We start from the raw sequence: 14412 nt of genomic DNA on the forward strand, positions 1-14412 counted from the left end.
CAACAATGTTGACATACAAAGCTTCACATTCCATGAAAAGATAATAATGTGAATAATCCAACAATCTGAGTCTGAAAATGAGGCATAATGTTATAATCCAAGCATGGCTGGAAGAAAATCTTCTTTAGTGTTGGAGTGCTGTCATGTACATGAAACTTTGTGCAGATCACAAGGTGGTACGCCAGTCAACATTACGGTTTCCTGCAAGTTCATTTCCTTGTATCCTAATTATGGGATAAATTTGGCAAAATGTCAACAGTCCAGTAGAGTCAGTAAGAAATCATCAAGCACGATCCCTTTTTACCACTATTATCCTGTCCATCTTCTCATATCTGCTTATATGCACAGAGCATCTTAATGATGCTAAATTCGTTTTTTAAAAAAACCTCTTGGGATTTCATTTGGATTTTGACTCTAAACCTACTGCCACAGAGGTTTAGTAGTAGTGACTGCAACACACATTTAGGAATTGTTAAACTTCTAGCCACCACTAAATTGTAAAAGTTTGTCCTGAACAGCATACAGGTGCCACAGTTAAGCCTTTGAACATGGCAGCTGATGATAATCTTGAGCTCTGGTCTCTTTGGTCTGATATGGTTTGGCTTTGCTGCCTTATCCAAAGGAAGATTATCATTGTACTGGAACCCGGGGTGTTAGCTGTCCTGCCCTCAGCCAGTTCGGAGTGGCTTTGAAATAATCACTTATTAAAATCTGGCGCCTCCTCTTTATGAACTCTAATCCCAATTTCAGCTTGATTATAAAACAACTTCATAAAATGAATTGCAGTTAAGGTGCGTACCTCAGCCATATGTACTTGTCGTACATAAATCGCAGTCCAACTTGAATTCATATAATTATGCTACGGTATCAACATCTTCAGTTAGTGTCAATGCCATACAGAGTCTAGTTGACAATAAGGTCAAAAATGGAAGAAGTCTACAGTTATTACATCACCCATAAAAGATTGTTCCTCCACTTTCAGCCAATCAATTCAAATTTCCATTAAGCAGGAGAACTGGCATCATCACTAAATTTCAGCAACTCCCATACTCCCACCAGTCCTGCAGCACTGGTGCTGTGAAAAGTTCCCCTAACATCAAGTGTGGATGTGGCCGAGCGCTTTGACCGACCGCGTGATACATGAATGTTCACTGATGACGTGCGTTTCAGGAAACACACATCAGTTCGATCCAATCTGACCATGAGATCTTTCCATACATGAGGCCCCTCAGGTTTTGTAAACATAACAGGAATGTGTTGTCCATGCAGGCTCTGGGATGACAGAGGGGCCTTTGCGCCCATGTGGCACGTCTACAACACCGGAAGCTGCTGTCACAGCAAGTTAGAGCCATTGTAAAAACATAAAAGCAAAACATGCAACTTAAAACTCACATTAAAAATGTAAAAGGCAAAATGTTTCGGGTCAGTTGACATGGACGGGTCTTTTCAGTCTGTTCAGTCAGACAGCAGCGCTCCATGCCTGAGTAAAGGGCTCTGGGGCGTTTACTCAGCATGGAGAGGAGACGGGACATGCAGTGGAGCTCTTGAGGATTTAAATGAGTGTGTCTTGAGATGCTTCTCGATGGGATTCGGTAGTTTAATACGGCAGCACCAAACTGAGCACCTCCTCTGTCTCCAATAGTGAGAACTTTGCTAGGTCCAAAAACTACTAGTTTTTTAGCTGACGACATCTCGGTAGATGGAGTTGGTGGTGGTGAGGCCAAAGATGAAAGCTCCGGTGGTAACCATGACAACACCATAGACCACCAGCCCATGCCAGCTGCAGGGAAGAAGACCAAAAGTCAGAGTGAAATGAAATATAATTTTTTAGCAAATTTTAAGTGACAGATACGTTATTGATCCAAGAGGACATTTAGGAGTAAGTATAAGGTATAATAATGTGTGCCACATAAATCGACTTTACTTCTTTAATACAAAAAAAAAAAAGTCTCTTTACTTGTACTTCCTTATCCGTGACGTTTTTGTGTACCAGGAAGTGTACAAAAAAATTACCATAAAAACATAACATAGATTTTTGTGCGATCTTGCCCCTCCCTTCAAATAAAATTTCCTCTCTCCCAGACTGATGTGCCATTGTTTTACACGGCCCTACCTGGCAGATCGTCTCTCCGTCTCTGAGAGCTTGGCTTGAATCAAACACAGACCTATTGAGTTGAAGACACATTGGACACAGAAGTTAAGGTACGGTCTAATATTTGGCTGGACATAAGACGTACTGCACAGTGCCAACGACGAGGGCCACGGTACCTGGGAAGACAAAGATGAAACAGGCTGCCAGTCCTCCAATAAGTGAGATTACCCGGCCAATATCTGGGATGAAGAGTGCGAGGATGAGGGTGAGTGAGAACCACACCAGCGTCTGCAAGACCCTGCGCCTCTGCTCACGTCGCACGCACACCTCCACCTGCTCGCCACGGAAACGCAGCCAGAGTCCCTCTATGACAGCCCTGCAAAGACGCAAGACAATACCAGTGTGCAGAGAGGAAATACTGCATTAAAATACTGTGAAATAACAGACCCTTTTCACAGCAGCCATTCTGACATGAATGTCGGGGTAAACAAAGCTGTTACTAACGTCACTAATTAAGGCTCAGCTCCATTCAGGTCCAACAGAGCCAGAGTTCTGCCATTGTTCATGCTGGTTCACTGGAAAGACTGTTAGACCTAAATGGATCTGAACCAATTAATGTCATTGGTAACACCTGTTGTTTACCTGCTATTTCATATCAAAACAGCTGCTGCTCTATTACTTTTATTGTCATTACACTCAGACAGGGAAATAAAACAATTAACAGGGCACTCTTATGGCATGCCAACCCGTAGGTCATAACATTGTGCTCATTTAGACTGAGAAGTGCTGGGAGGCTTTGATAATCACATAGACTTTGGTAATACTTGTGTCAGCTGAGGTTTCATTCAGTATTTTCAGTGGAGTTGTAGTATTACATGTGATTTTAGATTAGATTACTATTGTTTTTCTGATGTATCTCAAACTCCTTTTAGATTCTGTGTGATAATGAGTCATTTTACAACTCTACAGAAATGCTGTGCAAATGTAATAGTTAAATGTCAAAGTTTAACACTTTGAAGAAGCCATTACTCTCAAACTTGATTGACAATTCTGTAAATACAACTATCCAAGTTCTATAGGTACCATATTAGATACACTGTGCTGAAAAGGAACAAAGCCTGGACCAAAAATTTCTGTTCTGGCCATTGAGAGTACGACAATGGCCCCCAAACCATAAGGCAAACCATAAGTGGGAGAGAAACAAGTACATGTTTCTGTCTTTGTATCCTCAGCATGCCTATGAAAAAGGAACTGTGGTCGACTATTGTTTGAGTATCCGTACACATTTCATTTTCACTGCACTTTACCTGCCACAGAAGTGCAAAATAGGATAAGAGGTGACGACGCAGATGACGATGAAAGCTCTTGCAATGGCCACTGCAATGTCATCAGAGGGGTATGATATCAACACATCCTGATTAACTTTGGAGCCAAATGACAGGAAGCCACAGACACCTGGTCAAACAGAATGACAAGAATTTAGGTCACACAGCCAGTCACATTTTTTCAAATATTACAGCCACCTGAGCTGCAGCAGCACTGCACAATTAGTCTTTTGGTAGCTGCATAATCTCAGCATACACTGTAGTATTCAGAAACACTTCAAAATTGTAGACAGGTCATATCTTGCCAATTATGAAAGCATTCATATTTGCAGGAGCCTGCTAATGAGAGAGTAGCAGACTCCTATCAATTTACCCAGAAAAGGAAACCAGTAACGAGACAAGCAGGATGAGCACAGAGAGCCAAAATTATCTGCAGTGATAAACAGGCTATATTTAATTGCTTTGTGACAATATGCATTTTAAAAATCAAACTACTAAGTACAAATACTTAGGAATCAAACCACCTCACATGCAAGAAGTGCACCGTGGGCAGTTTATTAGGTTGTGTATTTAGGAGGGGGCACCCATACCAGCATACAATAAAACATACCTGTTCCTGTGTACACGAAGAGACAGATAATCATGCTAAGAGTGACAACAAGTCCCCAAGGCTTGAGCTCACTCCTCCTCATGCTGTTGAACACTGGCACACTGCTGACATGGCACTATGAGACATTATGAGAGGACAAGACAGACAGAGAACGTTTCTCTCAGTTGTAAACTCAAGTAACAACAAAGTGACAATCAAACGTTTTTAAAAATGTTCAACACCTCAAATGAATCCAAATGAAGAAGAATACCTGGAAACCAAAGCATATGGTGGGCATTGCATTAAACACTGCAGTCCAGGAAGGTGCACTGTAACAAACACACCAATTTAGCAACAAAAGCAAAGCATGATGATCGCTTAAGGTCTTGCTTGAATGAGTGGTGAATAAACTGAAATGCTGTTTAAAAGGAACAGTTCACCCAAAATACAACACAGATACAGAAATACAGAAACAGAAAATACATAAACAGATATTTTTCCACTTACCCCTGGTTCAGTATCCGTCCAGACAGTCTGTGTGATTTCTCCACTACCCTCAAGCACCAAAAGTTTTGTTGGGAACTATTTCCTGCTGAAGAGCCCAAGCCAACTGTATCTATCCACTCTAAACAAGTAACTGGAGGCGCATAGATACAGTCTGCTGGTGTTCTTCGGCAGCAAATAATTCCCAACAAAGCTTGTCGCCCTACGGCCTCAAGATTACGCTGGGTATCTGTCACTGTTATTTGAAAAAGGTGTTGCTGTTGAGTCTTTCACATGTATATTTTGGATCTCTACCAAAGTATACCTATCGAGCCCAGTTTCATTGGGGTGCTGGGAGACAGGGAAAATCACCAAATCTCACAGAAACTATCTGAATGGATAAAATACACTAAGGTTAAGTGGCAAAAAAATCTGTTTTTTGTATTCTGGGAAAACTGTTCCTTAAACCTGTGATTTGAATATTACCTCTGGTCAAACAAAAAAGCTGACATCTGAATGAGAGGTTTAACAGCATGAACTGTAAACTCACCTAGTAGGAATATAACCTGGAGTCATATTTTTATCAGGCCAGATGTACCTGACAATGACCACTATGGTCACGTACCAGGTACCCATGACACTCAATGCACTGCAACAGAAACAGAGTAGCGACACAGATTAATGTATCATCACGCCAGGCATAGTCCAGCAAAACTAACTTTGAGTCTTGCATGTAACGATGAACAGTTCAAACTGCTGAGTGTATTTTAAATCATCAGAGATGTGTACCTGGCATATTTCTGAAAGCCGATCTCTTTGGGGATGGAGAGAGGAAGAATAACCAGGACTGCGGTGACAACGATGGTAAATCTGCGGTCAGTGTACCAATGCTGAGTGACCACACCCTCTGTGTGATCCACCGCAGTTATCACTACAATAAAAAAGGAATTTCAAAAACCTTTGAGAAATGTCAAAGACTGAGAACAGTGTGTCTACAAGTATCAGAGAGTTGCTCTGAATGCTTTTTAAAACCTTTTAATTTAATTTTAACACAATTTAAGAATATTTGTTGGAAAAAATAATCTTTCTTATTCAAATAAGCATTGTAGGTTAAGTTTCAAGGTAACTACTTTGTAAGTACTGGGTAGGAATGTGGAGACGACTCTATAACCTGTTATTTTACAACTTCCTTTAGGTTAGATAGTCAATGATATAAACCTGACCATGACTTTTTTTCCAGAAAACTTGGGACAGGTAAGTACAAGGTTTTTTTGTTGTTGTTGTTTTTGTGTAGGGGGTCAGTATAAAGGCAGCATTGGGTTCAGTAGGCTGAGAGTGTTGACTCTAATGCAGAGGTATTTGGCCCAATTTGACAAAAAATTATTTAGATAAAAATTTCAAACTATTTAATGACTTTTAAAATTAATAAGATTAAGTTTCACATCATTTTAAGAATTTTTATGGAGCTATAGTGTATATATGCAGAATGGGAGGACAGAGTGCCACACTGGGACATTCAGGACAGTAGGCTGCTGTGCAGAGAGCAGAGTTTTAGCAAAACAGAACGCCATAATTTCTCCACTCATCTGAGCAGATCAAAGAACAGCTGGGTCACAGTCCGTTTTGCGTAGCAGAAAGCGGTAGTGTTTCTACACTGTCAGCACCTAGGGGCCTGGAAAGGCATGAGCGGGTCACATGATTGCCACATTTCATGAGCTAAACAGCAGAGTTGTGTCTTCCTTACTAAGCTTTGTCCTTGTCCAAAGAGACATCACAGCCTTTCTGACAGCATACCAACACTACTAGACATCTCCCTTTGTTCTAACATACAAAGATGGGCTAAACATTGGCCAAAATGACCAAATTACATGTAAAGAAAACAAAAAAAATTACCTTCATACAAAGCTAAGTTCTGGAAAATAGCATTTAAAACTGTTGGGAGGATGAACCAGAGATGCATGAACTACCTCTGAGTTTAATATCTAAGATCACCAAACCAATAAATCAATTTTGTCAAGTGAGACAAAGAGGGAGGTTGGTTCGTCACTTACTACATAACTGCAAATACACTCACAGTGATCCAGCTGGTCTCCAATGACAATGAAGAATGCAATGCAAGTGCCGAAGGTGTAGACAGCAATGGCAATCTCACAAAGGACTCCTGTGACCTTCCCACAAGAAGCCCGAACAACCTCCTGGTAGGTGCTTTCATTACTGACCTGGTAATAATGAAAAGAACAAAAAAGGTAATAACACTGTAAAACCTACGTTGTTGTAACTGAGCATGAAATTAATGGCAAATATACTGGAACAGTCGTGACAGATGCACTCTTTCTGCTGTGAATATAAGTTTGCAATTCTAAGAAAAATATGATTGAGTGACAGCATCTCCAAGGCATGTTTTTTTTAAAAAGGTTCTGTTAAATTTCCAAAGGGATCTTGATCCATGTTGACACAATACGGTCAAGTCTTCCCTGCAGATTTTCATGATGCAAAGACCCCATTGATCTCATGCAAAAAGGTGCCCTATTGGGATGAAAGCTAAGGTTTGTGCAGGTAAGTCACTGTTATATTCGAGGAACCATCTTGAGGCAATGCAAGCTTCATGATGTAGGCCATTGTTCAGATAATACATGTATGTGAAAATGGGTATATTATAGCCATGGGGAGATCTGTCTGGCCAGTGACGATGTTTAGGCACACTATAGCATATACCACCAAGAGCAGCCACTACTGTTGACACCAAGTAGGACGGATCCATGGATTCATGCAATTTAGGCCAAATTCTGAACTCGCTTGTTACAACATAAATTCAGATCTCCCATCTTGTAACAGACATTGTGATTCATTAGACACTGATAGGTTTCGGTTCCTCAGTTGTCCCATTTTGTGGTGACTCATCTGGTTTCTAACAGACAGGAGTGGAATTTGACATGGTCTTCTGCTGATGTGGTCAATGCATCTCACGTTTTGACAGGTTCTGCATTCTGAAATATCCTTCTACACATCACCATCGTGCTGAGCTGTTACATACTTGGGGCTTAAATGAGTCCTGCCACTCTCCTCTGACCTTTTCCATCAGGAAAATGTTTTGTGAGGGATGTCTGTCAGATTACACAGCTCTATCTTAGAACAGAACACATGCTTGACCATGTTTGATTCAGTGACTAGTGAATGAAGACAGAGCCTGTGTATTAGATCACCATCTTTCCTTTTTGTCTGGCTTCAGACAAGACTGTTCAACGATAGGACTGTGATGTTAAGTGACATTCAACTAATCTAAGCTTCTGGGCTAGCACTGTATTGTCCTGTGGCAAGCTCCACCCATCTTTCATTTGAGCAGGTTAAGAACAAACTGTTATTCATGGACATGGACTATACTTAATACATTTGTTTTAAATAGATCAAAAACTAGGAGAATAATCTTTGGATCACAACATAGTCTATCTGTGGAACCTATGTTTGATTTAAGCATTTCAGGTCAACCAGTTAAACAATTAAATAAGGTAAAGCTTTCAGGAGTGACTTTTAGTACCGCACTTTCTTGGACTGAACATATTGACCAGAGAGCTGCAAAGACGGGTACAAGTATTGCAACTACTAGGAAATGTGCCACCTATCTAACATAAACGGGCTAATCAAAGTTTAGCATTATCTCATCTTAATTATTGTTCCATAGTTTGGGCTACTGCTTCAAAGACTGATCTGATGAAACTGCAAATTGTACAAAACAGGGCTGCAAGATTTGCTCTTTCTGGTTTGTCTAGAGCAACTGTTGATCAAAGCTATCCATGAGATTTTTGCTATTTACTGGGAGTGTCATTTATTCCCTTTACCCTATGATTCTATTCGATCAAACTGCATACTGTTCTGATGTTCATCAATACAGAACTAAAGGAGTTGCTGAAGGACTACTTTCATTATTGTGCCCAACAACTAATGCAATGAAAACCACTATGATATAGGGCTTTTTCTCTGTGGAACTCAATGCTTGTTGATCTTCGGGGGATTCCAGGGTAAGGGTTTAGCCGCCAGATTAAATAATTTTTCAGTCTGCACCTCAACTGTCATTGTACTGCAGCTTGGTTAGGTGACTGGGTCCTGCCATTATATTGTAGTCATTTGCTGTGTTTTGGAAAGTATGATATGAGATTTTATGGTTTCATGATATTTTGGAATGTCCTCTTTCAGTAATGATTCTCTGATACTGTCTTTTTTGTGACTTGTGGTAACAGCAATTGTCTTGTTAAATTTGGTTATTATAATTTCATTATACAACTTGTTGTACAATGACCAATAAACTACCTTGTATCCTTGTATAATTTTGGCTGTTATAATTTAGGCATGTTTGGTTTGATTGTATTTTACAGTTTTTTTACAGCATTTTAAAGTTTTGATTGTGGTTTTGTATTGCAATATTTTTCTAATTTTTTTGGGATGTTTTAAATGGACCCCAGGAAAAGTAGTTGATGCGCAAGCATTGACTAATGGGGAACCATATTGAACAATAAACACTATGACACATGTATATATACTAGTTGAACTGCTTTCAGCTGCAAAACAAGCCAAGGATGTGAAAATATTTAGTCAATCAATAATGATCCATTTATTCTTTTCTGCAGTCCATCCTCCAGCAGAAGTCCCATTAAGATCATTACTCATGAGGCTGCATTTTGTCTTTCAAAGAAAGACTGTTCTGCTGATGTTTCTGGGTCAAACTGTATTGCAGTCCTAAAGTCCTGTATTGCAGGCATAAAGAAATATGAGCTTAAGCAAATGTACTGCGTTTCAGGAAGTCAAAGTCAGCCTTTATGTTCTTTTTATCTTTTGATCTGAAATATAACTTCAGCAAAAAGAACTTATTACACAAGATTTGACCAATATTTTAAAAAATACCAAAACAAATAATAATAAAAAAAGACTAGAGTCTAGAGATGCAGGAAACAATGACAAAAAGACTAATTAAAAATGAAAAATGCAAATAAAGAATGTGAGGCTCCTCAGCACACACCAACCTGAGAGCAGTAGCCCAGGATCACCAGCCCACTGATGATGAAGATCAACATGAACTGAAAAAGAAACAGAAAGTATTACATTATAGTTTGTCTTCTCTTCAACAAGCCTATATTGTCTGAAAGAAGTTTTGTGTTGGTCACACAATTGGCAATGCGTGCATTTGCCATTTGTAACTAATACCAGTTTCCATCTCTAGCTCTTGTTCTAGTTCACAATTAGCTTCTTCCTGCAAGTATGGTGAAGCCTTTTTCAGTCTTAACATGAATGGTTTTATTAGTCCGATACCAAAATCCAATAGCTTCCCAGCCATAACAGCTGATAACAGTACTGACAGGGCTGGGCAATAAACAAAACATTGATATTGTGAAATTAGTTATCAGATGGGATTTTGATTATTGTTTTTTTTTATTATTATTGTTTTTATTGTTTTCTAAAGGCTGCATTACAGTAAAGACACACAATATTCTGAAATAACAAGACTGTTTTCGCTGTTTTATTATTACCGCTACTTGCTATGTCATCATATCCACACCGCTAAAGATTGTTTAATCTATTGTGTGTAAATATCATATGAAAGCACCAACAGTCATCCCATCAATATCTCCACAATAGTGAAATCAAAGTATTCAGTCAAAGGTATTTTGATATTTGATACTTGATACAGGTCGGGCACCCAGGTGGCACCTAATACAGTCCAAGAAAAACACTCACAAGTGCCAATTTCACAATCAGACAGATATTGACAATGAACTTAATGCTGGACCAGTCCTGATATTGCTTACTAAAACTGACATTAGCCTATAATAGATTACCTGCTGATATTCTGGTCCATTATTTTAAAGATACCTTCTATCTTAAACCAAATTCTTTTAGGTCCTAACACAAGAGTCATACAATGGGAATGTTTTTTAATGCAGTGGAATCTTGGAATCTACTCACCAATTGAAGCATCACTCCTGCAGTTATCCCTCCCGCCATGTAGAAGGCTGCTGGGAAATTGAGTAGACCTGCTCCAAGTGCTGCATTCACTACAATGAAGACAGCTCCGATGGATGAAACGCCTCCGCTGCTCTTCCTTTCCGACTCCAAATGCCGGACAGAATCCACGCTAGGGCTCTGCAAGAGCCTCGCCCTCTCTCCCGAGTCATTGCTCCCAACTCCACCCCAGTCTTCTACATCAGCGTTGATTGCCATGAGTAAACAGGCTACAGTTAATCGTGTGATGGGCTCAAATGCTCCACGAAGTTAGCCTCCAACTCACTGGATCCAAGTGAAGAGGGCAGAACACACCACCTGGGTGGAGGGACAAAGGGTCTTGGTGCAGTTCAAACTTTGAGCCTGCTGTCCAAGTTCAAGAAGATTCAGGAGGGAGATAAAGTCAAACTGGAGTCGATGCTGCAGCCACTCATTTTATGATCTGCAATGACAAATTATTTACATTTAAAAATACTTAAAGGAAACCAACTGAAACAGATCAGCACAAGCAAAATTCAGTCTTACATCAACACACAAGGTAAAATGATATTAAGTGATTAATTAGTATTTGTGGAAAAGGATGAAATCGTCCTTTTCAATCCCACACAGTTTTCAGTGACAAACAGTCTCTGCTGAGTGGTTCATTCTTGAGCAAATCTCCATTTTTTTTGCCATGGACAAATCCAAAATAATTTCTTTAACTTCACAACATTTTCAGGAACCTTTAAATGAGTCATGAAAAAACAAACAAACTTCAGTGCAATAACAGTGCAATAACACAGCCCACCAAGATATAGTCATTAAAGAACACTGTACATCATGGATGAGGAACCATGTGCCTCAGAGTGCCAAGAGTATAAAGATTTTCATTAAGATCAAAGACTACACCAGGATGCTGTTCTGCAAAAGGAGGCCTAAGAACAGCTGTGTTTAATATGAGCCTAACAGGAGTGGTTCCACAAAGTCAACCACTAACTAATGTAATCAACCCAATTCAAGACTGGTTTTAAAAAATCAAAACTAGAGTGTTCACAACTTTCAAACAGAGACATGCATCATATCATTTCACAACCGAAAAGCATGAGATATGCAGACAGAGCTTCTGTGTGCAACAGAGCTATGGATACTGAGATAGCAGAATAACGAATAAAAATAATCTAGCAAAATCAGGCAAAACTATTGCCACTAACAAAGTCAGAAGGAACATTTAGTAGTGTGCAGACTGACAGAAATGGGAACAAAACTGCCAAAACGGCACTGCAATGTATGCTGAGGTGGTTAAAGAGCTGAACAAGTAACACATCCAGGATTGAAACGTGGTCAGATGGGAAAGTAACAGGAGTCATACGCAAGTCATTTCTCTCATTTAATTGTCCAGAGGCACTAAAAGAGGCAGTAAAATAATCCGTCCGTGGCTTCAGCCTTGGTCAAATTATGCTAAATCATCAAACAATATCATAGCTCCATTGTATTTCACTTCAAAATAAGGACACAGTGTTCAGCAGGTGTAACAAGGGACTGGACTAAAACTATGGAGAGAACAGCACATTTCAGGGGTCAGATGATAGAAATAGTTTCAGCTATATTAGAACTAAACCTATAGTGTATAGAAAGATGTCCCCTAAAGTGTAATAGAGGTGGAACAAATTACAAAAGCCAATGGCAGGGGCAGGCATTGAATTTTCTGCATGTAGACAAAGTGGATTGCCCCCTAAACCACCTCAAAAAGTATACAAAACTGAGGGCCATGGTGAAGTAAAATGACTGACTGGAGGCAAGTCAGCCATGGCAGCTTAAACAAATATACTTTAAGTTATTCACTACTGTACTTTGCTGTGCTAAATGCACATTTCACCTCAGGAGCACAGTTCTTATTTTACATAGTGATTACAGACACAGCAGCATAAAGACCGTATAGACATTTTGCTATTGAGACCTACTGACTATGTCTATGGGGTGTATATGGTCCCAGTCAAGACATTTTAACAAATTTATACTAACTAGTACTTATAATACAGTGTTTACTTTGCTCTGCCCAAAGTATCTTAACTGACAGATGCAAATAAGTCTTTAAACCTCAGGTCAAAGGTTGATTTCAGGTGAGTCAGTCCTGGCACCTGCAACAATTAGACCGGTACCCTGACTACACCACTTGCTGGATAAATATTTAATTTGGCAAGTGTTGTGACTGCATGTATTTCTTGAAATGAACCCTTATTTAAGCAGTAAGCTCTCTTTCTTGGAGAACCCTCAGGTGTTTAATTCTACAGTCTGGGCGTGCTGCTCAGTGAAACCACGCAGGCTAGTGAAAAGTATGACTGTAGTTAAAGAGAACCAGCACTGCTGACCACATGCTTCCCATCCCTGATTTACATTTAAATGGAGCAGCTGTGAGGTATAACAATTACCCCTCTCTCTGATATAATTTTATTCGAGTCTTCATAGATAAGTAAAGCCTTTCTCACTGAGCTTGACAGGGCAGGCGCAGTTTCTGATGGTTACACAATATCACAATGTGTGTGGTATCTAAAGGTAGGTACATTTTCCCTCTATGTAAAGATCATACCTTTAGTCAAGATGAGCCATAAGGGCTTGGGGTCTGCCTCTTCACCTCAGCCTGACATCCGCACCACCTACAGCTGCTCCAGGGACCCCGAACAGAGGCATATCCGGGTCAGGAGTGACTAACTAGGCTGATTTGATAATGAACTGGTACTGAGCTGAAGAAGGGTTTAAAATCACTGCGTGACTCTGGTGAAGTGTCTCCGCCAAAAGCTAGCTACCTAACCTACCTGTAACATTACCCAGCAAGCAAAGCTGAACCAGCAGGAGAGACGTCCTGACTGCTAGCCCACCTGTCCTCGACTGAACAGTCACTGCAATGCTGTGCAAACACACCAACACACACTTCTTATGACAGGCCAAAGTTGCTTAACCTGTTTTATTTTTGGTTTTGTTTCCGATATAGTTACAGTTACTGATGTTGTCAAGCCCATTGTTCCAGTCAGTGTCCTCTAATTAGCTAGCTGACGTTAGCTAAACATAACAAAAAAATTACTGATACGCCACCAGACCACACCTTTACAAACTGTTATCGTTCATTTTAACTGTGAACTGTTTGTCGTTTACTGGTGCCAAGAGGATAAAAAGCCATTATCATGAATAGCCCATTATTACCTTGTAGTGTTAGTGCAGCAGCCTCCTCCGCCGGGACTGACACAGTCGTCTGAGTGCCAGGCGGAGCGATAGCACACACGGTAAAAAGCCGCGAGGCATGTGACTCCCCGTCACGTGACTGTGCTGATGGGGATTGTAGTTCTATTTCTGTGATGCCGGTGCTGCCGCTGCTGCTCAAGATGTATTACTGCCTAACACATCAAGAGAACATTAATTACCAAGGCTACTAGAGTCAACTAAATCTAAAGTTTAAAAAAAAAATTGGTGTGAAAAGCATTTTGGTAAACCGAAATGAAAATAAACTCTAGACTTTTAAAAAACGAAAATCAACTGAAATGATATTGTGTCCTAAAAAACTAATGAAACTAAAATGAAGATATACAGAAAACGTCTTTGTTTTTTTTCTTGTCCTTTTGGTCAAATGCATCAACACAACCAGCATGAGTCATGACTGCTGCCTTCATGAAGTCTGGTGTTTGGACTTTAAAATCTTTTCTGAAAAAATAAAAACTAAACGGAGACAATCAAACCCACTCTGGAAACTATTTGAAACTTAACTGCCCTGGCAACCAAAATAAAAATAAAATCTAATTGAAAATGCAAAACTTTAATTCCACAGTAAACAATTAGACTATAATTACAGTACCACTGCTGTTTGTGGTTTGATGGTTAGATTTGAAAATATGGATAACTCAGAAAACCATCAATCTAAGATTAAATACTTTCAGAACAGCTTAAGACTGTACTCATTAAAC

General features: G+C 39.7%; 1 protein-coding gene across 3 annotated transcripts; it reads right to left on the reverse strand.

Moving 5' to 3' along the window:
• Window positions 1–382: 382 nt before the first annotated feature.
• On the reverse strand, window positions 383–13767 carry slc38a7 (solute carrier family 38 member 7). Of its 3 annotated transcripts, XM_030044551.1 has the most exons (14): window positions 13658–13698; window positions 13273–13364; window positions 13047–13119; window positions 10445–10922; window positions 9505–9558; window positions 6564–6708; window positions 5279–5420; window positions 5040–5138; window positions 4278–4335; window positions 4028–4142; window positions 3400–3547; window positions 2269–2468; window positions 2114–2165; window positions 383–1780 (listed from the first exon to the last, which is right to left on the reverse strand). In XM_030044551.1, exons 4-14 carry the CDS (start codon window positions 10697–10699, stop codon window positions 1678–1680), a joined length of 1371 nt encoding a protein of 456 aa, XP_029900411.1. In that variant the 5' UTR covers window positions 10700–10922; window positions 13047–13119; window positions 13273–13364; window positions 13658–13698; the 3' UTR covers window positions 383–1677. The 3 variants fall into 3 exon arrangements, with proteins under 3 accessions (XP_029900411.1, XP_029900402.1, XP_029900420.1); XM_030044542.1 differs by lacking the exons at window positions 13047–13119; window positions 13273–13364 and having other exon boundaries at window positions 13658–13767; XM_030044560.1 differs by lacking the exons at window positions 13047–13119; window positions 13273–13364 and having other exon boundaries at window positions 10445–10798; window positions 13658–13728.
• Between the last annotated feature and the right edge of the window lie 645 nt (window positions 13768–14412).

The sequence above is a fragment of the Myripristis murdjan genome, chromosome 3 (genome assembly GCF_902150065.1).
Source record: "Myripristis murdjan chromosome 3, fMyrMur1.1, whole genome shotgun sequence".
In the NCBI taxonomy this organism is placed as follows: domain Eukaryota; kingdom Metazoa; phylum Chordata; class Actinopteri; order Holocentriformes; family Holocentridae; genus Myripristis; species Myripristis murdjan.